At 48.6% G+C, this 26,374-nt stretch overlaps 1 protein-coding gene across 1 annotated transcript; it reads right to left on the bottom strand.

The window, feature by feature from the left end:
- Nucleotides 1-11: 11 nt before the first annotated feature.
- P3H1 (prolyl 3-hydroxylase 1) lies at nucleotides 12-26,152 on the bottom strand. Its single transcript, XM_081016105.1, has 15 exons — nucleotides 25,624-26,152; nucleotides 19,298-19,450; nucleotides 17,743-17,932; nucleotides 16,728-16,859; nucleotides 15,845-15,984; nucleotides 14,509-14,598; nucleotides 14,128-14,180; nucleotides 12,843-12,964; nucleotides 12,172-12,299; nucleotides 10,635-10,730; nucleotides 7,711-7,861; nucleotides 7,257-7,374; nucleotides 5,230-5,305; nucleotides 2,907-3,047; nucleotides 12-804 (listed from the first exon to the last, which is right to left on the bottom strand). The coding sequence occupies exons 1-15, from the start codon at nucleotides 26,113-26,115 to the stop codon at nucleotides 580-582; spliced, it is 2,307 nt and encodes a 768-aa protein (XP_080872231.1). The 5' UTR covers nucleotides 26,116-26,152; the 3' UTR covers nucleotides 12-579.
- Nucleotides 26,153-26,374: the final 222 nt, after the last annotated feature.

The raw sequence follows: 26,374 nt of genomic DNA, 5'->3' as shown, positions 1-26,374 counted from the left end.
GAGCAGGAAAGTGGTATCCATCTTATTTTATTTGGTACATTTGCATCCCACTCTTCCTCCACAGATCTCAGGGAAGGGCCTGTTGGGCTGCCCCTGCTTTTATCCTCACAACGACCCTGTGAGGTAGGTTAGATTTGGAGACGGCGACCGGCCCACAAGTCGCCTGCTAAGTTTCGCAGCCGAGTGGAGATTTGAATTCAAGTCTCTGGGCAGCAGAGCTAACCCTGCGACCCCAAAACTGGCTACCCCTCCGGACCCTTAAAAAAAGAAAAGGAAAAAGAAAACGCAGTTGGTGGTGTGGCCCCCTTTGGAGAAACAGAACATCAGGGGAGGGGGAGAGGCAGATGGAAACAGGAAGCTTCCCCCTTCTCCCTCCAAAGAAATCCTCCTGGGCCACAGCAACCATATGTAAGGCACTTGGGAGGTGGTCATGTTCAGTCTTGTTTGTGTGCCGGACGAGGGTCCCAATCCACAGGCTGGTGGCCCACTATGCTTCTCGGTGCCCCAAAAGTTCTGCCTGTTGGTGCCTCTCGTTGGGCTCTCTTGGTTGTGTGCATTTGTGTGTTGGCGTGCGAGAGATTACAGCTCGTCTTTCCCTAAAGTGGCGTCTTGCTCAGGGTCTTCTGCTGGGGCTGACGTGGAACTCTCCGCCACGATCTCCTTCTCCGCCACAATCTCTTTATCCGCCACGATTTCCTTCTCTGCCACGATCTCTTTCTCCGCCATGGTCTCCTTCTCTGGAGGCAACTCTGTTTCCTCCGTGTTGAACAGCATCCGCACCAGGTCGTCGGCCTGGACTCTCTCCTGCGGCGGATGAGGAAGGGGACTTAGTTACAGGGTGTGGAGTGGGATGGCGTTCAGCTCTCATTATTATCTGTCAGGGCACTGCCATCGAAACAGGGTAGGGAAGCAGAGAGGCAGTTGGGTTACAGGGAACCTCTGAAAATCTTGCGAAGCAGTTCCTCTTCCTGTGGTGAGGAAAGCCTCACCTCCAGTGGGAAAGAGGGGAAAGGACCAGAGGATGCTGCTGGGAGCCTCAGCACTGCTCCTGGCCAAGCCGCAGGGAGGGAAGCACGCCCCTTCAGTCGCCCACCCTGCGCAGAGGTGTAAAACGCAAAGAAGGAAGGAAAAGGCTGGGGTGCCGAAGCTCTTATGTTGGGGGAGGTCCAGGAAACAACCACTCCCAGATTCTGCTAGCGATTGAGGCAGACATGAACTTGCGGCTCTGCACTGTAAATAGTTTTGCACCAAAATAAAACCTGCAAAAGACAGGTCGGAGTCCTGACTGGTTACTCACGAGCAACCACCATTGCTACCTGACATTATCGATTCTACAACAGGGGCTCCCAAAATGTGCTCCGCCTGGGACCTTTTGGGACTGCAGCCGCACCCAAAGCAGCTTCCCATTGTGCAGGATATTTAAATGCAGTCCAACCAACGACTCATGTTTTGCCAGAAGGCGCATGAAGGGGCTGAGGGTCACAGAGTGTTCCTGCAAAATTGCTAGAGAGAACTTGGTGGTCCTGGCATGAAGAAGGCATAGCTATATATCCTCTTCCTTGCCTGGGCTCATCCTCTTTCCACCCTTCTCAGCCATGAGAATACCTGCAAGTTCAGGCTCCATCTTAAGCTAGGCTTTAGCACGTTTTAGTAACTGAATTGCCACTTTAAGCCTGTCTGAACAAACCAGCTGCATCAGTTATTCTTCAGGAGGCATATTGAGTGACTCATGTTATTTTAATTTATTTAAATTAATTTTGGGATGCATTTTAATCGATCGCTTGCTTGCTTGTTTTTATGCATATTGTATTATTTATATGATGTTAGCCGCTCTGAGCCTGGCTCTGGCTGGGGTACAAATAAAAATTATTATTATTATTATTATTATTATTATTATTATTATTATTATACTTAGACATTGGCTGTTAGATTCATTCAAAGCTTGTCTCCTTAATTTTATATAAGCAGCACAGAATTTAGCCACTTTGAAGGTAGGGTCTGGTTCCCTGTTCTCTATTAAGTATTTTAAATAATAATCATCAGTTCTGCTTGGGGGTTTGCTGCGTGACTGGAGTGACAAATATAGAGTGTATAACCTTGTAGTAATGACAGCGCAGTAGGGCTTGAGTAGCAGTTTCAACTTCCTTCAAACCACAGAGGCATGTTCGCTCTGAATACAGTTTGCCTTCAAATCTGCCCTGCTGGTGGAAGGACATTAAACCCGGCAAGCATAAAAAGCTCTTCTAAATTTGGGTATTTCTATTTTGGATAAATACCTCGCTTTGGATAAACCCCCTCCCGTTATCTTTAATTTCTGGATACCCTGTCATTTCAACTCATGTGGTATCGCAGGTCAACATCCCCCTATTCGTTGCTTAATTGTGGATTTAGCTTTTTCATATCCACAGGTTATCAGAGCCTGTGGTGTGAACCCTACGTTCCTATTGGTTCCTCTTGCAATGAGGATTTCCACATTTTTGTTTCACATGTGTCTGTTAAAGTTAAGGGTGCCAGACCCTACCGGAAAGAAAAAATACCGGTAGTTTTAGCCAATGATGGATCTTCAGAATCCACACCCGGGACCTAAACAGTTCTTGCCATCTAGCAAGTGCCTCCAAACGCTTAGCCAAAAGATCTGCTTTGATGCGGCGCCTAACCACTAAGCTTCCTTGCTCTGCCCTCTGCGTAACAACCAGGTGTTTTAGAAAGCCCTTCCCTGGGAGAAAGGGTGGAGGCAGAAAACTTGAGGCCGAGTTGCCTGCAATGCAGAAGTGAAACCCAGCAAAGCCCTCTCTTTTTTTTGCAGATTTTTTCACACAGGCCTTGATTTGGGGGCAGGAAAAAAAGAAGGGCATGGCGGGGTTGAGAAAGGAGGAGTGAGGCAAAGCGACAGCCATTCTACATACCCGTTCGCTGTGACGGGGGTCCAGGGTGAACCACAAGGCAATGGCGCAGCGCTGGCCCTTGGTCACGGCTTTCACGCCATGTGGGTTTTCGGAGCCTGATGAGAAACCCACAGCCCGGCCACACTGGGGCTGAACCTCTGCCTGGAAACCAACAAAGGGGATAATAATAATAATAATAATAATAAAAATAAAAATAAAAAAAATTATTTATACCCTGCCCTTCCCAGCCAAGACCGGGCTCCTCAGGGCGGCTAACACCAGGTATAAAAACAATTGATTAAAATACAACTTAAAAACAAGATTAAAATACAACGTTAAAAAAATGATCAGAGGACCATTTTGATTTGGACAGCACACCCCAAACTGAATTGCTCCCCGCTGGGTGGCCTTTCTAGGCCAGCAGGCACATTAGGATTCATTAACAAATAGGACTTGCCAATCAGAAGGTTGGCGGTTTGAATCCCCACGACGGGGTGAGCTCCCGTTGCTACCGGTCCCTGCTCCTGCCAACCTAGCAGTTTGAAAGCACGTCAAAGTGCAAGTAGATAAATAGGTACCGCTCCGGCGAGAAGGTAAACGGCATTTCCATGTGCTGCTCTGGTTCACCAGAAGCGGCTTAGTCATGCTGGCCACATGACCTGGAAGCTGTACGCCGGCTCCCTCAGCCAATAAAGCAAGATGAGCACCGCAGCCCCATAGTCAGTCACAACTGGACCTAATGGCCAGGGGTCCCTTTACCTTTAAGTTAGCAAAAATGTATAGAACAGGTACAAATACCTGCTGGAAATATAAAGAAAAAGAAGGTACCTTTTACCATATGTGGTGTAAGAAAATAAAAGCTTTCTGGGAGATGATATATAGTGAAATGAAAAAAAATGTTTAAAATAACTTTTGCGGGGGGAAAACAGAAGCTTTATTATTAGGAATTATAGGTACCGACATCCCAAAGGAGCAGAAAAGACTTTTTATGTACAGCCGCTCAAATGTTACTAGCCCAGAGATAGAAGGAAGACAAAGTCGCTACCAGAGAGGAACGGCAAACTAAGCTGAAATGGCAAATCTGACTGGAAAACTCAGGAACTAAGAGGACAAAAACTTTAAAAAAGAATGGGAAAAATTTATAACTGATCTAGGAGACCACTACAAGCAGATGGAAATGTTAGCAGGATTTTAATCTTACTTGTAATGTAACAGATACCATGGATAATTTGGACTGATATGAAATATAGAGTATGGAATAATATGCAGTTGTAAATGTTGATAATATTAACATAGGACCCATGGAGGGGGTGGGGGGAAGTCGCGAGATTCAGAGTAATATCTCCATGTGGATATGCATTTGGAATGTCATAATTTTATACAGTCATACCTCATGTTACGTTTGCTTCAGGTTGCGCGTTTTCAGGTTGTGCCCCGCAGCGACCCGGAAGTACTGGAAAGAGTTACTTCCAGGTTTCGCCGCTCGCGCATGCGCAGAAGCAGCGAATTGTGACCCACGCACATGCAGACTGCGTTCTGCTCATGTTGCGAACGGGGCTCCAGAACGGATCCTGTTCGCAACCAGAGGTACCACTGTAAAATCAAATAAAAAGGATTTTAAAAAGAAAAGAAAAAAGGATTCACCCCCACCCTACCACTTCTGGCCACTCCCAGAAAAAGACACAGATCTGAAGGAAGTGGGAAAGAGCGTGACTTTTCCAACTTCCTCCTTCTAGGAAGGAGATTTCAGGGGAAACAAAGCTAACCACCCACACCACCTGGCAGCTGAGGGCCACTGGGTGAGTGGGAAGGAGGCTCAGAGACCTCATGGGAACTCAGGGGGGCAGCGTTGCATCTGTTGGTGAGCCCTGGTATAACTGCTAACATTAAGCAGAAGAGACAGAACCACGACTCAGCTACATTGGCAAAGAGAAATCTGCTTTATATGCGTTGGTTTATGCATTCTAACACCGTGACACCAGATGGCGCTGTGGAGTTTCGTTTTTGCTAACCCGATTTCTTATACAAAGCTTGCAATGCATTGAACTGAAACACTTCTTTGATGTGTCCAGGTCCAATTATGCTTATTTGCACAATGCACGAAAGACGTCAGAATCCAGCAAGGAAGGGGCATAGCCCTGCTGAAACGAATGAAATCCACTAACTTCAGTGGGTCTACTCTGAGCAGGGCGAATATTGGAGGCAATACAGGGCTGGCTCATTTGCACCAAGGGTCACACACAGACTGTGGAGTCCAGCAAAGATGACCTCGGGGGGGGGGTGATTCCCTTTGCCCAAAGACACACGAAAGAGCACAGAACATAAAGAGGAACAACCGACTCACAGTCACCGTCGTGGCATCCAGCTCCGTGAAGTAAAAAGCTCCTCCTTCAAAGTCACCGTTTAGGTAGAGAATAGCGCTAGAATTAGCAGAGGAGAGGGGGAGATATTATGTCAATGCTTTTCCTTCTGGTGGAGTGGAGAAACACCCAGACGAACTTTCACCTGGTTCATTTTGAAAGTGTCCTTAAAGGACCCTCTTCCCAGGGGCTGCCTACGTTTTTTGGCCACGGGGCTCATTTGCCTTTTTAAGAGAGTGTCGTGGGCACATCCACAGATCTGAGACTTGAAAAAGGGCACAGAGCAGAGGAGGAAGAGGGAAAGAGCATCACACTTCCCCTTTCAGCTCTATATTCTTCTCAGGGGAGAAAAAAGGTAATCGGTCTTTTGCTACCACGTGGCCATGGGGTGGGGCCCTCAGAGGCTCTACAAACACCAGGGGAAGACCACAGGGGCACCAATGCGCCCGTGGGCACCATAATGGCAACTGCTGCTCCAGACTCTAATTTGCAGTGCATTATGGAGCAAAGGCAGACTCTGTTATAGTGCAGGGAATATGCATCAGAACTGCCTACCCTTTTCCTTCCTTCCTTCCTTTTTTTTTTTTTTTTTTAAAAAAAGAGGGATTCTAGTCCTCATTGTTCAAGATGGAAATTGGAAACCCCGCCAAGTCCTTCTGAGCAGAAGGGGCTGAGCAAAATGTATGCAGATAGGTGAACCAAACATGTTCCCTTGGGTGCCAGCGTTGCAGCCCACAGAACAGAAAACAAGGTTGTTATATCTCATTTGGGACAGCCTATTTGAAGATGGCTCTATCCTATCAACTTCTCAGTCTCCTCTTCTCCAGGTTAAACGTACTCAACTCCCTCAACTGTTCCTCATAAGGTTTGTCTTGCAGACCCTTTAATCCTCTTGGTCGCCCTCCTCCACACATGCTACAGCTTGTCGATATCCTTCTAACACTGGGGTGCCCAGAACCGGACACGGGACTCCGGCAAGTTGCTATTTCAAGAATAACCTGGCAGAGGTTGGCCACCTGTGCCTGACATGTCTTCCCTATGCTGGTCTTTTGACAGGCTGCTCTTATATTGTTTTAAATGGGTATTTTAATCGCTTTACTCTCATGCTGGGTAACGTTAAGTCTTTGGAGCGGGTCTGAGGTCCCCTGGTGGAAAAACCTGGGATAGACACCTAAAGAAAATAAACAAGGCAGAAGTCATGAACATGAGCCCAGTCTCTCTCTCTCTCTCTCTCTCTCTCTCTCTCTCTCTCTCTCTCTGTGTGTGTGTGTGTGTGAAAAGTCTTGCAGGGATAGAGGGAGTGAACTATGCAATCCTGCAACTCCCTCTTGCTGATTGACCTGGCTGGTTCCCCACCACTGTCCTAAAACGGTGGGTCTTCAGGCAGCTAGACCTTGCCAACTATCTTAAGAACAGGGCAAGAGACTTTTGACCTTCAAGAGGTTGCTGGACTACAACTCCCACCTCACCCCTGACTGCTGGTCATGCTGGCTGGGGCTGATGGCTGCTGCAGTAGCCCAGCAACATCTAGAGATCCTCAGGTTCCCCATTGGCAGAGAAGCCACTCATGCAGGGACACAACACACAGCCTCCTTTCCAGATGGTGCTCCCAGGAGCCTTTAGCCCAGGGATGAGGAAGCTGTGGCCCACCAGATGTTATAGATTATAACTCCCATCTTCCGTGACCAGCGGGTGCACTGGCTGGGGTTGATGGGAGTCTTGTCCAACTACATCTAGAGCAGCGGTGCTCTACCTGTGGGTCCCCAGATGTTGTTGGACTACAACTCCCATCATCCCTGAGCTCTGGCCTTGCTAGCTAGGGGTGATGGGAGTTGTAGTTCAACAACATCTGGGGACCCACAGGTTGAGAAAGGCTGATCTAGAGGGGCACAGGGTCTGTGCCGTTCCTTAAGAGGTCAAAAAGCTGCTCAGGAGCACAACCACCGCAGTGCCTTGCTGTTGTCAGTGGAGAAGGAATTTTTCATTCTCTCCACTTCCTCACAGCCATTACCTGTAGTCCCGAAATGTGTAGGCTGGCGGCTCTTTGACACACACTAAAGCCTCTGCGTTAAGGATGCAGTTGTCCACGTGTACAGGGTGGCTCGGATCCGCCCGATCTTCCTGTTTATCTGCACGGGAGACAGGCAGCGCTGAAAGTTTCCACCACTGCGGCCAGCCTGCCACACTCCGCAGCGAAGATTCAATTACCCAAGCACCCGGCTTTTGAAAGAAAGCAGCCCTTCACATTTCTAGTCCTCATGGTGTGTTTGGAAAGGCAAACTCCAGGCAGGCAAGAGGCCTGGCGAGAGTTGGAGGGCACATTCCAGCCAGGCCAGAAACACCCAGAGAGGTGCGAGGCAGGGCTGGTGAGGGGGTGTGGCCTGGTGAGGGGTGTGGCCTGGTGAGGGGGTGTGGCCTGAGGCAGGGTGTTTTGCGCTAGAGGATGTGCAGAATGCCTTACTTGCCTTCAATAGCAGTGCGGCACACCAGGTGGGAGTAAGAGAAGTGCAGGGGTGTGTCCAGGCGGAAATAGGACTCCATCACCAGCCGGACCTTCTCGGTCACGTTGTAGTAGAGGTAAGCACTTTGCATGGGCACTTTGCCTTCCTGTCCCAGCTGCGGAGGCATAATAATAATAATAATAATAATAATAATAATAATAATAATAATATTTTTAATTTATACCCTGCCCTTCCCGGTTCAAAAACCGGGCACAGCGCAGCTAACAACAAATTTAAAACACTTTAAAACACTTAATTATAAAAGCAGCATAAAATACAGTATAAAAACATGAATAACAATAAAAATCAAAAATCAATTAGATAATCCCCAGGGCTAACTGGCTGAATTGGTCCTACTTGGGCCAGCGAGGAGGCCAGGGGAGAATTAGCTGTGGGGTCTCAGAGCGGGTGATCTTCATAAAAGGGGAGGGGGAAGGAAGAGAAGGGAAGGGAAATAAAAGATCAGTCTGAATTCAAATTAAAGGCCAGGCGGAATAACTCTGTCTTACAGGCCCAATGAAAGGAAGTTAAATCCTGAAGGGCCCTAGTTTCATGGGACAGAGAATTCCACCAGGTCGGAGCCATCACTGAAAAGGCCCTGGCCCTGGTGGAGGATAGTCTGACTTCCTTAGGGCCCGGGACCTCTAAACTATGGAACTTAAGGTCCTCTGCGGGGCATACCAGGAGAGGCGGTCCCATAGATACGAGGGCCCTAAGAGGCACACAGAGGAGGTTCAAGTCCCTGATAACAACAACAACTTATTATTTATACCCCGCCCATCTGGCTGGGTTTCCCCAGACACTCTGGGCGGCTCCCAACAGAATACTAAAAACACGATAAACGGTCAAACATTAAAAACTTCCCTAAACAGGGCTGCCTTCAGGTGTCTTCTAAACATCAAATAGTGGTTTATTTCCTTGACATCTGATGGGAGGGCGTTCCACAGGGCAGTTGCCACCACCGTGAAGGACCTCTGCAAGGTTCCCTGTAACCTCACTTCTCGCAGGGAGGGAACTGCCAGAAGGCCCTCTGGGCTAGACCTCAGGCTGAATGATGGGGGTGGAGACGCTCCTTCAGGTATACTGGGCCGAGGCCATTTAGGGCTTTAAAGGTCAACACCAACACTTTTAATTGTGCTCGGAAACATACTGGGAGCCAACGTAGGTCTTTCAGGACCTGTGTTATATGGACTCGGCGGCCACTCCCAGTCACCAGTCTAGCTGCTGCATTCTGGATTAGTTGTAGTTTCAAAGGTAGCCCCACGTAGAGCACATTGCAGTAGTCCAAGCGGGAGATAACCAGAGCATGCACGACTCTGGTGAGACAGTCTGCCAGCAGGTAGGGTCTCAGCCTGCATACCAGATGGAGCTGGTAGACAGCTGCCCTGGACACAGAATTGACCTGCGCCTCCATGGACAGCTGTGAGTCCAAAACGACTCCCAGGCTGCACACCTGGTCCTTCAGGGGCACAGCCACCCCATTCAGGACCAGGGAGTCCCCATACACCTCCTGCCCCCTGTCAACCCAAAACAGTACTTCTGTCTTGTCAGGATTCAACCTCAATCTGTTAGCAGCCATCCATCCGTCAACTGCCTCCAGACACTCACACAAGACCTTCACCGCCTTCACTGGTTATGATTTAAAAGAGGTAGAGCTGGGTATCATCCACATACTGAAGAACACCCAGCCCAACCCCCCTGATGATCTCTCCCAGTGGCCTGTCCTGGTCCCTATTTCCGTGGGCTCACCGGCTTTAAAAATGGACTACTGCCCCGAAGACAACAGGTCCTGTGCTCCATCTTCCCTGACCCAGGCACCTGGGTCATTTGTTTATTTCATGACATTTCTCAGAGTTGGATGGGTCTCCAAGGGTCATCTAGTCCAACCCCCTGCAATGCAGGAATCTTTTGCCCAACTTGGAGCTTGAACCCACAACCCTGAGATTAAGATTCCTGTGCTCTGCCGACTGAGCTATCCTAGGTCTGCCGCTTGATGGTACACACACAGCAAAAACAACCATCTCAATAACTATTTACAAAAAAGACAAACGGGGAAGATCTGGAATCGGAGCAGCGAACTGTTTCAAAAGGACTGGAGCAAATTTATATTTTATATGAAAGAAAATTGCGAACATTTGAAAACGTTTGTAGGTTTGAGTTGAAATGTTTTGTATATGTGAATATAATGAGCTGATTTACATATAATGAGGTGAAATGTTAAAGGGAGATAGAAAGTAAAAAAGGGGTTATAGAGATGCTAAGAATTTAGTAAACATGTTTGGAAGTCAGAAAGAGGGAGGGAAGGAGGTCGGTGGTCAGTCAAGCAATGTTTAAGGTTATTGATGTATGTAACAAAATGTGATTATGATAAATATGGAAAACTCAATAAAAAATATTATAAAAACAAAACAAAAAAGACAAACGTTTATCGGTAAGAAAAATTAACAACAACAATTCAAAACTCCCCAAAAGTTGAGGGAACAAATGGCCATGGCTTATTATTCCGCAGTAACGTTGGGATCTAGCTAAGGAGGCTGCAATGCTTTCTGTGTTTGTTACAGCCCAAACATCACTGAAAGCAACTTCCGTCTGAGTCTTTGATGACAAAGACAGAGATTTACACAGGAAACAGGCCCATTCAAGCAATTTGTGTCTACAAAACTGCACCATTGGAGGCAGCGATGCTTCTGAATACCAGCTGCTGGGAACCACAGGAGGGGAGAGGGCCCTTGTGTTCGAATCCTGCTTGTGGGTTTCCCATGGTGCAAAGAGGGTGCTGGATCAGGGGTGCCATCGGCCTGATCCATCAGGGCCCCCCCCCTACATTCTTGTGTCCTGGATTCCCCCCAGAAGTCTGAGCCCAGCTTTCTGCTCTTTCAGAGGCTTACCTTGAGTGCTTTATAGACGGTGACACCATAGAAAGTTTCGCTGGGGGTGTGTGGGGAGGTCTTCCCGCGGTAGCCGTCCCCAGCAGAGGCAGCTGCCTGCATTGGGAGAGGGTAGAGAATATATATATATATATATATATATATATATATATATATATATATAAAACTGAACATTTTTATCTCTCTCTCTCTCTCTCTCTCTCTCTCTCTGTCTCTCTATTTCTCTGTGTTAAATTTTGTGCTTTACAATTCAGAATATTCATTATACAACCTTAAAATAGCAATAACTTCCCTTCTGTTTCCATGGTTCATTTTACATAAGCATAAATCCCTGCATATTTTATATAAACTAAACCATTCTGTATTCCATTATTACTTCCATCAATACTTATTTACATTGTTGGATTTATCTTAATGCTGCCACTGTTTTCAAGTGTATACAATTCCCCTCCCTCCATGTAGTCAATAAACATTTTCCAATCTTCTTTAAATGAATGTTCTTCTTATTCTCTTATTCTATACATTAGATCCGCAAGCTGCGCGTAATCCATCAGTTTAAGTTCTCATTCTTCTTTGGTTGGGACCTTGCTCAATTTCCATTTTTGGGCTAACAAAACACAGGCCGCCGTAGTGGCATATAAATAACCTTTTTTGACACCTGGGAATTTCCATCTGAATTATCCCCAACAAAAGGACTGTTTTTATTTTATTTTATTTTTCTTTTATTTTTTTGGAAAAGTGCTTTTAAACATTTTTTTTTTCAATTCATTATAAATTATTTCCCAATACTCTTTTACAGGTCCACCACACATGGAAGAATGTACCCTCGACCTCATTGCATCTCCAGCACTTATCTGATTCAGTCTAACACATCTTAGCAAATCTACTCCAAGTAAAACTGAACATTGCAATCCTCTTTTTCTTCTGGGATTGTGGTGAAAACCCCAGGTAAAAAAAGAGAGTAAAAGACCCCTGGACATTTAAGTCCAGTCAAAGGTGACTATGTGATGCGGTGCTCATCTCGCTTTTCAGGCTGAGGGAGCCGGCATTTGTCTACAGACAGCTTTCCGGGTCATGTGTCCAGCATGACTAAACTGCTTCTGGCACAATGGAACACCATGACGGAAACTGGAGCACACAGAAATGCCGTTTACTTTCCTGCCACAGCGCTACCTATTTATCTACTTGCAGTGGTGTGCTTTCGAATGCTAGGTAGGCAGGAGCTGGGACAGAGCAACGGGAGGTCACCCCATTGTGCGGATTCAAACAGGCAACCTTCTGAACGGCAAGCCCAAGAGGCTCAGTGGTTTAGACCACAGTGCCACCCGCGTCCTTCAAGCAGGATTCATCTCGGGCCAAATGGCAGAACCTGAGAGCAGTCCCCTCGTGGTTCAATCCGTGTGCATCTCTAGGGTCAGACAAACAGCTAAGGCAGCTGAGCTGAGAAAGAAATACCCTGGACCAAGACTCTAGAGTGAGCTGCAGCCTCCCAGAGCATCCACAGTGCTGTGTTGGGACCTGAGGGGCAGCTACTCACATTGGTCAGCCTCTGCAGCGCCCGACACTCCTCTTCGGACAGAAAGCCATCCACCACCACACGCTGGGAGCCGTTGAGCAGCTTGGAGTTCATGGTGATGCCAAGCCCATCATACACCAAGGGGCCTCCTGTGTGAGGCAACAAGAAGCAGTCAAGGCGTTATGGAACCTAGAGGCCCTTCAAGATGCTGCTGGACTCCAGCTCCCATCAACCCTCAACTGATAGGGATGCTGGGAGCCGTAGTCCATCGTCCTCTGGGGGAGCCAATTGGCTGCTGGGTGCAGCTGGAGCTGGGACTAAGCCTTGTCCTTCCAGTCAACAATCTCGAGCTCTGTCCTAGCTTCAGTTTAGGAGCTGTCTTCAAGGGCAGCCCCATGCATAAGTCACTGCAGCAGTCTAACCAGAGAGGAGGCGGCAGAAGCTAGGTTAGAGGCATGTCAGGGGTGTGGCCCCTCTGGATGCTGCTGAAACCTGCATCATCTCCAGTCAACATAGCCAACGGTCAAAGTTAAAGGGAGTTGGGAGTCCTTATGGAGGGCCGCAGGTTCCCCACGTGCGAGGAAATGGATTAGACCCTGCAGTTGGGACACAAGAGCTGGAGACACAGCTGGAGCCATGGGAAGAGACCCCTTTCCCTTGGCCACCAACAAACACCCAGGCTGCCCTGTCACCTTCTCGCACAAGCTTGTTCATGTCCGTGGACTCCTTCGTCTTCTCCTCCACCAGGTTCTCAATCTCCTTCATGAGGTTGCCTATCTCTTCCGAGATGCGGGCTGCCGTCTCGCGCTCCACCCTGCAGAGAATGGAGAGACAGGGCGGCGTCATCGGCTGGAAGGTCAACAGTAACTCACTCTATGTGGGGCTGCGCTTGAGACTGACCCAGAAACTCCACCGGGTGCAGAATGCCGCGGCGAGACTCCTTACGGGGTCCTCACTGCGGGATCACATTCACCCGGTGCGAAACCAGCTGCACTAGTTCCCAGTGGAGTACAGGATCAGGTTCAAGGTGCTGGTTTCAACCTTTAAAGCCCTATATGGCCTAGGACCCTTGTACCTAGAGGACCACCTCTCCTGGTTTGTCCCACGGAGGACCTTACGGTCTTCAAATAAAAACATCTTGGAGATCCCGGGCCACAGGGAGGTTAGGCTGGCCTCAACCAGAGCCAGGGCTTTTTCAGCCATGGCCGCGATCTGGTGAAACGCTGTGTCACAAGAGACTAGGGCCCTGCGGGACTTGACATCTTTCTGCAGGACCTGCAAGACGGAGCTGTTCCACCAGGCCTTTGGCCAAGGCACAGTTTGACCCCTCTCTCCTTCTGTAATCCTCATAGAACTCTAGCCCAATGGTTGCCATTAATTTGATTCAGAACTGATTTTAGAATGAACTGATTTTAGAATGTATTTCAATTAATTGATTGTGATTTTATGTAAACTGTGTTACTTTTACTGTTGTTAGCTGCTCTGAGCCCAGCTTCAGCTGGGGAGGGTGGGATATAAATAAAAAAATATTATTATTATTATTATTATTATTATTATTATTATTAACAGGTAGACCTTGGAATGGAGCCAATTGCTGGCCTGGGCGGTGTGGTTGGGGGGAAGAGTTCCCAGGTAGATGTGGAAGGAGAGCCAGCTTCAAAAGCCTAGCTCTGAGCTATAAGGCAGCCAGAGAGAACAAACAAGGCAGAGACATAAGCAGAGAGCCAACATGGTGCAGTGGTTAAGAGTATTGGACTAGGACCTGAGAGACCAGATTTCAAATCCCCACTTCGCCATGAAGCTTTCAATGGGTGACCTTGGAGCCAGTCCTTGCCTCTCAACCTTGGAGGGCTGTTCTGGGGATTAAATGAGGAGGGGAGCCATGGGAGCCACCTGGGGCTCCTTGAAGGAAAAAGTGGGCTATAAAAGCATTAAAAAAGGGTGGGGGAGAGAAAGTCTATTGAAAAAGGCGCTCACTTCTGCTTCTCTTGCAGCCTCTTAGGTATCACTTCTTCCGGTGTCCAAGTGTCCTTAAAAACAGGGGGAGAGAAAAAGAACTTAGCGCAAGGAATTCCCCAAAAACTTACAACCAGGGGTGGTTGAATTCTCGGCCTGCTGAGCTTCCTGGTCTCAGCTGCCCAGTCGTTGTGGTCAGAAACTGGGGATGATGGGAACTGTAGTCCAATAACATGCAGCTATCCACAGATCCCTTCCTCCTTGACTCACACAGTGCCAGCTCTGTCACCTCCCCACCTCAAAGCCCGAGGCCCCAGACTTTGCACCTTCTCCTCGTCCGCCTTTCCTTAAAAAAAAAGGGCAAAACGGAGCGGGTGCCAGGCCGAAGGAGCCGCCTCTTACCGGGTCCACGAAGGGGATCCCAAAGACGTCGTAGGCGAAGAAAAGCTGCTCTTTCTCCAGAAGGCTGCGTCTCCAATAGAGCTCAACATCCTGAGCGGAGAGGGGAAAAAGGAGGGCAGAAAAGTTAGAAGCGGGCAAATCAAACAGATTCCTCGATTAGCCAGCACAGGGGTGGGGAACCTTGTGGCGTGTTTCAGCTGAAGGACCAAATCTCCCTCAGCCTGGGGCAGTGGCGTAGCGTGGGGGTGCAGGGGGGGCCGGCCACACTGGGCGCAACATCTGGGGGGGGCGCGCTCGCACTCGCAGCCCTCTGCCCCGATGCTAAAATCCACGGGGTAGGGGGTGCAAATTACTTGCCTTGCCCCGGGTGCTGACAACCCACGCTACGCCACTGGCCTGGGGTCTGAGATCTTCTAGGGAAGCCTTTCTCTCAATCCTGCCACCCTCCCAGGCATGTTTGGTGAGAGAGAGGGGCTTAGTAGCTTCTTTCCACAGGGAGCCTAGGCAGCGTGTTGAATTGTTTCAACTTTCGAATATCAAAAAAGGAGGGGCGCTAAAAAGTCGTAACATGACTTGGGAATCTGAAACATGTTTTGGTTGAATTGATATAATCTACTTTTGCTTAGTAAGCGAAACGTGTGTAAAACTGCATAGAAATAATCAAAAATGGCTGCCAAGCGCTTTCAGTTACATTTATGGTTACCTGACATTTACAGAAGGTAAACTTAAAATTATTTGGTTTCCGAAAGCAGTTTATGTGCCTCTTCATCAAACATAAACTTATCAAGGTAAATGTTGTCCAATCAGAAAAAGAATAGCAGGTTTGAATTCCTCACACCTCAAAGCATATTTTTAAGACCCCACTCACTGAAGAAATTTACAAAAAATAAGCTTCACTCCATACTAGGATGGTCCCCTCTCTGCTTTCCTCTTGCTGGTAGGCAAAGACTTTCTTTTCTTTTCTAATATAAATGGGATAGGCAGTAATAAAAAGATATAAAACATGTAACCGTAGAAGGGAAGTTGAAGAAAATGCGGACTATGGATTGATGTAAAGATTTTTTTTAATTTGGCAAATATATGTAAAATGGAAAAAATAACATTTATCTAAGAATCCCTGTGGGGGAAAAGACTTTCTTTTCTTGTTCAGACAGGTCTTTGGCCACTAACTGGCCATTGTGTTGCGGCAGGCCTTCTGTGTGTGTATGTGTGTTATGCATCCCCCCTCATTCTTGTGCTGTTTTTTATAATATGCTCACTTATTTAGTCTTGATATTTATTGTGTGCTTTTCGTTGTACCCGTGGGCCCCTGTACTGCACCCACCAGGACACCCACCTTTCTGGGGCGTACAGGCGTGGCCAGGTTGTCCCCCAGCACAGCTGTGTAGTAGGCTAGGTTCTGTTTCATCACTTCGTCGTTAGGGAAGAAGAGCAAATAGGTTTTGGCACACTCAATGGCCTTCTCGTAGTCGCCGCCTGGAAAAGGGGAGAGACCTAGCATAAGGACGCAAAAAGAAGAAGACGACCTGCATCTGGGTCAGGCCGGGCACCCATTTGGTCCAGAGGGGCAGATTATCAGATCCCCCAAGGGGAATCCTGCAAGCAGAACCTGGGAGCAACAGCAACTGCTATTCAGAGGCAAAGCAGTTGAGGGAGAATGTACTGTATTTTTCACTCTATAGGACGTACCCGACCATAAGACACACCTAGTTTTAGAGAGGGAGAACAAGAAAAAAAATTCTCTTCCTCTCTGCACAGTGCTCCCTCAGCGAAGCGGGAGGAGAAACGGAGCCCCTTCCATTTCTCCTCCTGCTTCGCTGAAGGGGTGTTACTTCCGGGTTTTGCCGCTCGTGCATGATGTCACGCGCATGCGCGGAAGCAGCGAATCGCGACCCGCGCGAGTTACATTCACTTCAGGATGCGAACGGGGATCCAGAACGGATCCCGTTCATATCCAGAGGTACCACTGTACTTGCAAACCGCTTAGAAGCCTCTTTGGGTGTTACAAAGTGTATATATTAACCCATTATCTAGGCAAACACATTTATTGTATACTGTACAATGTATGGTGCGTTTTAGGTATGTGATATCATGAGGGTGAAAAAGGATAATTTTTCTTGGAAAGGGGGCACAGAGTAAAACAGCTGACGGGGGAAGCAGGCCAGTTTCTTACCACAAAAATAAGAACCATTGTGCCTGGACCTTTTCTCTCAACTTACTGTTGTAGTAGGCAAACTGAAGGTAGTTGAAATGAGATGGGAGGAAGTCCTCAATGGGCTTCTCAGTTCCGGTTTGAGATGCAAGTTCTGTGACGCAACCTTGCTTGCAGCTCAACACTTGTGTGTAGTGATCTGGCAAAAGAACGATGACAACAAACCAGTTTCTTCTTAAGAACAGGACCAGAGAGTTAGAGGGGGTTTTGCAGGCCAGAAGCAGGGAACCTACAGGCTGTGTGCCATATCAGACCCAGGACAGACCAAACCCTGGCTACCTACCCCACACCCGATATCATATGTGACGTCAGGTGTGGGGCAGGAAAGGCTGTGGCTACAAGGAACAATCCTTAAAGTGAGCTCCTGACTGTTCCTTTGCAAACAGGACTTGCCGTTCAATGCAGATAGCTTTGCCCCTTTGCAACTGTGGTTTGGATTTATTTTTCCCAGACTGCATTGGCAAACCAACTCCCATCCCTCTTCACTTCGTATGCTCCTGAGTGGTTAAAAAGAAAAGGGGAAAAAAAGGTAAAGGACCCCTGAACAGTTAAGTCCAGTCAAAGGCGACTATGGGGTGCAGTGCTCATCTCGCTTTCAGGCCGAGGGAGCTGGCGTTTGTCCGCAGACAGCTTTCCGGGTCATGTGGCCAGCATGACTAAGCTGCTTCTGGGGCAACGGAACACTATGATGGAAATCAGAGCGCACGGAAATGCCGTTTACCTTCTCGCCACAGCAGTACCTATTTATCTACTTGAACTGGCGTGCTTTGGAACGGCTAGGTTGGCAGGAGCTGGGACAGAGCAACGGGAGCTCACCCTGCTGTGGGGATTTGAACCGCTGACCTTCTGATCGGCAAGCCCAAGAGGCTCATTGGTTTAGACCACAGCGCCACCCGCATCCCCTGCTCCTGAGTGGTGCAGTCCAGCCACAAACTGAATGGGGCGCTTCGGCATTTAGAGAAAAGAATTCATGGAGTTTCTTTCGCTCGTCCACAATACTCAGGCCTCTGGGTGGGGCTCACCAATGATAGCTTGGAAAAGATCCGCGTTGTACTCGAGGTAGTTGTAGCCTTCGTAATCGTACGGCCCCTCGCAAAGGGCTCGGCACTCTGTGTCGGCGACCCAGTAGGCTTCTAGTGCCTTCTCCAGGTGCAAGATGGCTGCCTGAGGCTTCTCCTCTGTGTAGTAACTCACGCCCAGGCGGAATTCTTCCTACAAAAAAAAAGGGGGCATGGGAAGCAGTCAGAACTTGTGTGAGAGATGGGAAGCACAGATTGGAAGCTAGTCCACCAACCTCAATCTTAGCTAGACTGCACATAGCATACGCTTGGAGGAATCTTGCTTTCTCAGACTTTATTAAGGCTCATGGCAAAGACCCTTTTTATCTGGCTGGCAAAGCCTGTAGGAACAAAATTGCCTTCAGTTATTTATGGAAAGCGCAGAGGGTGCGTGCCTGTCGGATTCCCCAGAATGGGGCACCCACCTTGGAGGCCCTGCTGCAGGTCAGTGCGGAGAGGGCTCCTGGGATCTTTGAAACCGGAAGGAGATACGTAAGGAAGCAGGCTGTCTCTCAGGTGTACAGTAAGAAGCACCGTGCCTTATACGTCAGCGCCTCAAACTTGGCCCAGTTGCAGTTTGGCCACCAGTGCGAATCCCACAAACAAGGTGTTATATGCTGGCAGTAGTTTGGCTCGACAAGCAATGTAGCTGCTCTGGTCTGCACCAGCTCACCCCATTGCTCATGCCACTGTCATCAAGAATGAGGCGTTCCAGCATGTGGTGTTGCCACTCATCTTGCCTGCCCCTGAGCAGAGAACTCAAGCTGCAATGCTTTGGGGAGAACCCTGGCTCTTGCAAGAACAGGGAGGTTCCGGCAACAGAAGGGGAGCGGGCCAGCAGCAATTGCTGTTTCGCCTCAGGCGGTGAAACAGGATTTGCCACCTCTAGGCCCTGTGGTGGGAATTTTCCAGTCAGGAACCCAAGCAGCTGTGGAGAGCACCAGTCTTATGGCTGGAATGACAGTGTTTGAATATTGAGGGATGCCAGAATTTATTTATTTTTTTGTGGCGAGGGGGAGGGTTCTGCCTCCCCTCCTCATCACAGGTGTCACCAGGTTTCAGGCCTGGGCAGGACTGAACCCTGACACCTACTTGCTAAGTCTCCTCTGCAAAGCCACACACATACACGGTCCACAGAAAGACCCATTTGGAGACCACATTTGTGGCTCAAAATGTGGAATTTCTGTAGCCCAGGCTAGATCCTGGACCACCTTAGGTAGTAATTCATAGGCATAATCAGAGGCGCCATTTTGAATAAAATATTGGGGAGGGGGGAGGTAAGCCACACCCCTCATAATCAATCATATGCACACCATTTGAATGGCAATGCCCATCAACATGAGGGGGATGGAACAATCCCCTCAAATATTTTATTTGGGGGGGGGGGCTGGAGATCCCTCAGGCCCTAGGATTTGGCTCTTGTGGGCAGAATATGGACCCTCTCTGTGCATATGTGTTTATGTGTGCTGGGGGGAGAATCTGGGCGTGGGTGACGTACAGTGGCCAATGGCGTTCTCACCATGTGCGGCTTGGCCTCCAAGTCGACAAAGTCAGAGTCTTTGACGCCAGCCATCATCTGGTAGTAGTCCAAGTTCTGCCGCATCTCCATGTGGTCAGGGTTGGCCACAAAGAACGTGTGGGCTGCGGCCACGGCTTTGTCGAGCTTGTTGATCTGAGGGAGGGAGGAATAAAGACAGTGTTGAGTGCATGAGATGAAACTTGGTGGACCAAAGGTGGGGAGCCTTTCACAGTCTGGGGGGGGGGGCAGTATCATTCTGTTTGAGCCAAACCTCTGTGGGTCGGGGAATATGCTAGTAAAGAGTAGTATCAGAGGCCGAAGTGAGCGAAGCACTGAAAATAATAATAATGATGATGATGATGATGATGATGATGATTAGGTGTCTCAAAGTGCACAACCAAAACAGACCTAAGAGACATTAAGATCAGATGCAAACACACCAGCAAAACAAATTGTTCTTTTTAAATATATATCTTACCGAAGTTCTCCCTACCCCACTTTAAAAAATGAGCATGAAAACAGCCAAGTTACATCCAAGTGACCTTCCCAATTAAAAACCAAGAGCCTGGGCAGATAAAATGTTTTACTTTTGTATAGCAGTCCAGTTTCTACACATGCAGAGGTGCCGAACCTGAGATTACCAAAATTGCAACAAGCCCTGCTGTTTGAGAGTTTCAGGGCCAGCCAAAGACATTTTGCTGCCCGAGGCAGAAAAGGCTGCCCCTCCCTCACCCCCTTCTACCACCATTCAAAGCCAACCAGAGAGGCAGCTGAATTCTACAACAACGCTGGCAATACTGCAGTCACCTCCATGGCACCTGAGGGCATTGGGCTGGCTTGCCCTCGGCGGGCAATCTTTTTACTCTGATGGCCAGCAGGTCGCACTATCTGCCATCCCTGAACAGCCAAAAAACACACACACCAAAGGCCCCTCCAAATTGCTTGTGTGAATTCTGCAAGAGTCCACACACATGCTTTATTCATGGTTCTGTGATGCTTCCCTAGGGTTAGCCTATTATTGCCATCTGGAGGGGCAATTCTGGAGCTACAGCACATCAAAGCAGAAAAAAAATGAATGAGATTTGTTATGGCCACTCCATTCAAGTTTGCTGAGAGACATAGACAATGAAATGCTTCCAACATTTGTGCTTTAGAAGTAATCTTAAAGAAGCTGGCCAGATCCCTCTTAAAGGACCTCCCATATTTCTTAGTAAAAATTTTCCTGTTGCTGGGTTTTTAATTGGTTTTATTACTTGGAAAATGATTGATATATTTTAATTTTTAAAAGATATACATATATATATATATATATATATATATATATATATATGGGCTTTTGGAGGAAAAACCTGATTGCTGCTGTTATTAATGCCTGCGTAGTGATTTGTTGCTGTTTTAATGGATTGTGTATTCTAAAAACAATAAAGTGTAATTGAAAATAAAAAAACCAAGAACATTTGCGAAAAGATTCCAGCAGGAAGTTTTGGAACACGCATCACTCGGAAAAGAAGGCATGTGTCTGTGCAATGCTCTAACCGTCCTGATACCATCATGAGCACAGCTTTGCACAAACGCACAATGAAAAGGATTTCTAGAGAGGGCCCCCCAAAAACTAACAGGAAGACATGCAAACACCCCACAAGCAGTTCACTACGAAGGCAGATCAGCCAACTGGAGCACATAAATCACCCTATCCGATAGATAGCAATAGCAGGAGGATTAAACTGCGATTTTTCGCCTTTTAAGAATGGAGAGAGCTTAGGAATCAGCCACAGAGAAGCCAACGGGGTTTTGGTGGGGGAGAAAGAGAGCCTGGCTTTTTCCATATTTGCTTTCTCAACTCCAGTTGTTGAATTGGCTCTGAAACCTGAGACCACGGGGGAAGGCCCCCCTCTTTTTCGTCTTCCTGCGCAGCCCCTCTATGGACGTGGCACATCGCCCCTCCTAAGGAAGTAGGGAGGAGAGAGAGACGAGAGAGGAAGGGCTGAACTTCTGGCCGCAGGGGAAGGAGCAGGAAAAACGCTTTCTAAGTGGCTGGAGTGAAGATGTGGCAGACAAATGGATGGAGACTATAAGAGAGACAGGCCGGGTCAACTCTTCAGAAATGGAAAAGTGATTAAAGGCAAAACCCTTTCTGCAATAACTGTCCCTGAATCCAGGCAGCTCAAACTCATCAGCTCCTCCATCCCTGCTTTGTTCTCTTCAGATATTGCAACCGAGACCCAGGGCTTTCTACAAGGCTGCTTCCTATATAAGGACAAAGTATTCCTTCGTTTTCCAGTTGTGCCACTGGAAATCTGGACCGACCTCAGATTTCCAGTGCCAGATTCAGTTGTCCAACTTTTCCCAGGCTTCCAACAAAGGGGAGATACTTCCAGGACTCAGGCAAAGTCCAGGCATTGGTCAATGGCATTGCAACCGACCCAGCCACTGGTGCATGAGGCAAAAGAGAAAGCCCATAAGTTCATCCATGGGGGCAGCGGCAGCAGGATTGGGGCTGAAATGAAGTGGCAGGTCCAGTCCTAAGCATGGATGTTAGACAGATCTGATGCATGCTGGACCAAGGCTAGTGGCCCACCTGGTCCAGCATCCTTCTGTCACAGTGACCAATCAGAAGTCTCAATGGGAAGCCTGTATGCTAGACTGGAGGGCAACAGTGCTCTCCTTGCTTGCAATTTCCAGCAACGGCAAAACCATTTCTCCGATAATGGATGCTTTTCGAGATGCAGATGGTGCTGTTTTTTGCTTGCTCCCAGTAATATTATTTTCACCCACAGCTACAGTTTATTACACAGATACGATTAATAATATGTTCAACCTCTGTATGGCACTTTTAAGCACTTGGCGTAGTTCAGATACATTTATCTAGCTGTAATCCTTATGAGCTTGCAAGATAAACCACTATCATTATACCCGTTTCTGCAGGCGGAGATGCGAAAGAGTGTGCAGATTTTCAGCTCTGTCTCTTAGTGGCTTTGCAATTTCTGTTTTCTTCCTCTCTCCTTCCTACAGTACCTGTAGCCTGGTTTCTCCGTTTCTTTCCATAGAATCTATTAACGTTTCTTCGACCTCAACCTACACGATGTCAGATGGCAAGGAAGTGTTTTCTCTACTGCCAGGACTGCCTAGTGGAGGGACGGGGACTCTTCTTCAGCCAGGGGACAGCATTCCCTGCTGGGAAATCTTCTGAGGGCCATGTCCTAGTGATGGGGAAGTATCTGGAGTGCAAAGCAGAGTCATCAAAAGGCCTGGGGAGATTTCCAAGGGCCAGATAAATGGGCCTGGAGGGCCATACTTGACCTCCTGCCCTAGCCACTGAACTTCAGCATCCTGTTTCTCCACAGTGGGAGGGGGGCACTTCTGGGAAGCCCACCAGCAGGGCATGAAAAAAATGTGTTTTGTGCTAAACTGCCTCTGAACCTGGAGGTTCAACTTAGGCATTTTGACTAGTGGCCACTGACCTTTTTCTTTCAAAAGCCCACCAAGTGGCAGTGAGGTCCATACAGTGGTGCCTCACAAGACGAATGCCTCGCAAGACGAAAAACTCGCAAGACGAAAGAGTTTTCTGTTTTTTTAGTCGTTCCGCAAGACGAATTTCCCTATGGGCTTGCTTCGCAAGACGAAACGTCTTGCGAGTTCTTGCGAGTTTGTTTCCTTTTTCTTAAAGCCGCTAAGCCGTTAATAGCCGCTAAGCTGCTAATAGCTGTGCTTCGCAAGACGAAAAAAACCGCAAGAGGAAGAGACTCGCGGAACGGATTAATTTCGTCTTGCAAGGCACCACTGTACATACAAGCCCTTTCTCTCAAGCTTTTCCCCCTATTCTCATTGTTTCCCTTGTTTCTCAGTTCCATCTTTCCTAAATTATCCCATTGCTGTATCTTCAAAATAAAAACTTTGAGGGCTCCTCTTCAAAGGAGATTTCTTGCCAAATCAGAGTAAAAGTCCATGTTGCCCAACAATCTGTCTCCAGAAATGCATTGAATGCATTGAAGGCCACAAGCATGGGGAGAGAGACTGCCATTGCTATTTAAGTCCCATCATAAGAGAAGGTATACTGCTCTGAACTGGGGAGGCTTTGCTTTAGCTGCCACAAATGCTCGTGGCATTTGTATTGACTTTAGGTTGTGTCCTGAACTTGCTATTGTTTTTGGTCACTGAAAGGCCACACAGCTTACTGTTCAAGAAGGAAAATACCAATTTCTCGCCCTGCATGCCTACTCAGAAGTAAGCACCACCATGTTCAGTGAGGCTTAAAGTGGCAGTGGTGTGGAGACAGCACAATTTTGGACATGAATATTAAAATCAAAATGAATGTTGGAAAATCAGGGATCGACAAAAGAAAAGTACCGTATTTTTTGCACCATAACACTCACTTTTTTCCTCCTAGAAAGTAAGGGGAAATGTCTGTGCGTGTTATGGAGCGAATGCCTACGGATGGCGGGGGGATCTACTGCAGTTGTGAGCAGAGGATCCATGGTTCCCCTTCCTTCCCTCCTCCGTGGCTTGCTTTGAAACTGTCTGGTTGGCTGCTTTAAACTGTGCTCTCTGTCCCTCTCTCCTCCCCACTCAGCTCGCTAAATAGCAGCAAAGCTTTTCAGCTCTCTAAGCCGGGGAGGAGGGAGAGAAGCAGAGCCTGCTTGTTTTAAAGGAGCAAAGCAGGAGAGGAGAGGAGCCTTCTCCCCTTATACCCCTCTTCTGCATTATTAGCAGCATCCTTCTCCACACACCCCACGCATGCTCCTTGTCCCTTGAGTGCTTTTCCTTCCCTCCCCACTTAAAACGTGGTTACAAAGCACGGATCCACATGGATCCTCAGGATTTTTGCATTGGGCTACCCCAAACTCATCGTCAGATCACATGTCTGTGGCCACAGCATGAACCACAAAAATCATACATCCACTGTTTCGTTTAGAATATTTTTTTTCTTGTTTTCCTCCTCTAAAAACTACGTGTGTGTTATGGTCAGGTGCGTGTTATAGAGCGAAAAATACGGTACTTCTTCAGACAGTGCATGAACTCGCAGCTACATCCAACAGGTAGATCGTGATCTACTGGTAGATCAGTGGATGTCTGTGGTAGATCACCAGTAGATCACTGGCTCCCCCAAAGAAGTCTTGCTCCCCTAAAAAAGCTCAATCTTTTTGCCCTGTGCCTCCTCCTTCAAAAAAGCTCAACAACTTTGACCTGAACCCACAAAAAGGGGGTAGATCACTGCTAGTCTTTAACCCTGTGAGTAGATCACAGTCTTTTGGGATTTGGCCAGCCCTGGGGAATTCAGAGGCAATGATGGCCATCAACTTGGACTGCTTTAAAAGAGGATTAGCCAAACTAAGGCTATCAATGGCTACTAGCCCTGATGGCTATGTTTCTACCTCCACTGTTGGAGGAAGCAATGCTTCTGAATATCAGTTGTTGGAAACTACAGGAGGGGAGAGTGGACACAGACGACGCAGGGCCTGCTTGCCAGTTTCCATGGTACGGAATTGTAGAATTGTAAGAGTTGGAAGGGGGATGCGGGTGGCGCTGTGGGTTAACCTACAGAGCCTAGGACTTGCCAATCAGAAGGTTGGCGGTTCGAATCCCCGCGACGGGGTGAGCTCCCGTTACTCGGTCCCTGCTCCTGCCAACCTAGCAGTTCAAAAGCACGTCAAAGTGCAAGTAGATAAATAGGTACCGCTCCGGCGGGAAGGTAAATGGCGTTTCCGTGGGCTGCTCTGGTTCGCCACAGCTGGCCACATGACCCGGAAACTGTACACCGGCTCCCTCAGCCAATAAAGCAAGATGAGCGCCGCAACCCCAGAGTCGGCCACGACTGGACCTAACGGTCAGGGGTCCCTTTACCTTTAAGAGTTGGAAGGGAACCTGATGGTCATCTAGACCACCCTCCTGCAACGCAGGAATCTTCTGTCCACTGTGGGGCTCGAACCCACGACCCTGAGATTAAGAGCCTCCTGATCTGCTGACAAAGTTGTCCCAGTAGGTATCTGGTTGGCCACTGTGAGAAAAGGATGCTAGACTAGATTTGAGCTCTTTTCACATTCTTAAAAGGAACATTAAAATCAATTAGGGTTCCAACCAGCAGCATCAAACCATCTCTTCCAACCCCCTCTAACTTTTGCTAAAACTGAATCCAACTGAATTCGACGGGGCCTACTTCCCGGGTAAATACGCAGAGAGGATTGGGAGGAATCCAAACCAAGCTAGATAGATCCCCCAGAGGGGCTCCCGTGACTCCTTTCCTCCCTGAGAAGGTCCCGATCCATTTGAAACGATCCCCCCCCCCCAATCCTATCGCCACCAGTCCCTGATCCAAGTGAACAGGCTACCTTGAAATAAGCCACTTGGAGATAGTTGTACGGACTGCGCTTGCGGAACTCCAGCTCCGTCTCCTCGCCGAGCTGGTAGCGGGAGGCGCCGTCGGGGAGGCACTTGCGAAGGCAGCCGGCGCGGCGGAGGAGCTGCCCGAAGAAGCGGAGGTCGTCCAGCGGGCGCCGCTCTCCGACGGCGGGAGGCCCCGGGTGCTGCTGTTCGTCCTCCGCCGGGCGAGGCGGGGCTCCGTCGGTGCTGTTGGCAGCGCAGCGCAAGCGGCACTGGATCAGGCGCGCCCGGTGCGCCTCCCGCGCCCGCAGCGCCCTCTCCATATGCAGGATGACGGCGCTCCAGTCCCCGCGGGCGTAAGCCTCCGTGCCCGCCGCCAGCAGCATGTCCGCGGGAAGCGAGGAAAGGTCCGTCTCGGCCCCGACGGCAGGGACGGAGAGCTGCGCCGCCAGCACCAGAAGCCCAAAGAGGGGCCGCGCAAGCAGCTCCCGGGGCGCCATCGTGGCTCGCTCGCCGGCTGCGAAGGGGCGCTCAGGGAGGCTGGCCACGCCCACCCCGACGGGGAGGAGGCCCCGCCCTCGGTAGCAAATAGCCCCGCCCATCTCCCGGAGGCCCCGCCCCCGGGATCTCTTCGCTAGAGACTCCGCCCTCCCTGCAGAGACGTACTCCCAGTTTTGTGCATAACCACGCCGAATTTTTTTATGGGTGCTCTTTATTTTTAATGCTCGGTTTAAATTGTGTGTGTGTGTGTGTGTGTGT

Source organism: Podarcis pityusensis (genome assembly GCF_964106645.2).
Source record: "Podarcis pityusensis genome assembly, chromosome: 8".
In the NCBI taxonomy this organism is placed as follows: domain Eukaryota; kingdom Metazoa; phylum Chordata; class Lepidosauria; order Squamata; family Lacertidae; genus Podarcis; species Podarcis pityusensis.
The sequence above is the reverse complement of the archived record's forward strand: the minus strand, read 5'-3'. Positions and strand labels throughout refer to the sequence as shown.

Coding starts and splice junctions, on each gene's coding strand:
- P3H1 (XM_081016105.1), bottom strand. CDS start 26,115: ATGGCGCCCCGGGAGCTGCTTGCGCGGCCCCTCTTTGGGCTTCTGGTG. Junction 17,933..19,297: donor TGGAGGCCAAGCCGCACATG/GTGAGAACGCCA, acceptor TTTTTTTTGTAG/GAAGAATTCCGCCTGGGCGT. Junction 12,300..12,842: donor GAACAAGCTTGTGCGAGAAG/GTGACAGGGCAG, acceptor TGCCTCACACAG/GAGGCCCCTTGGTGTATGAT.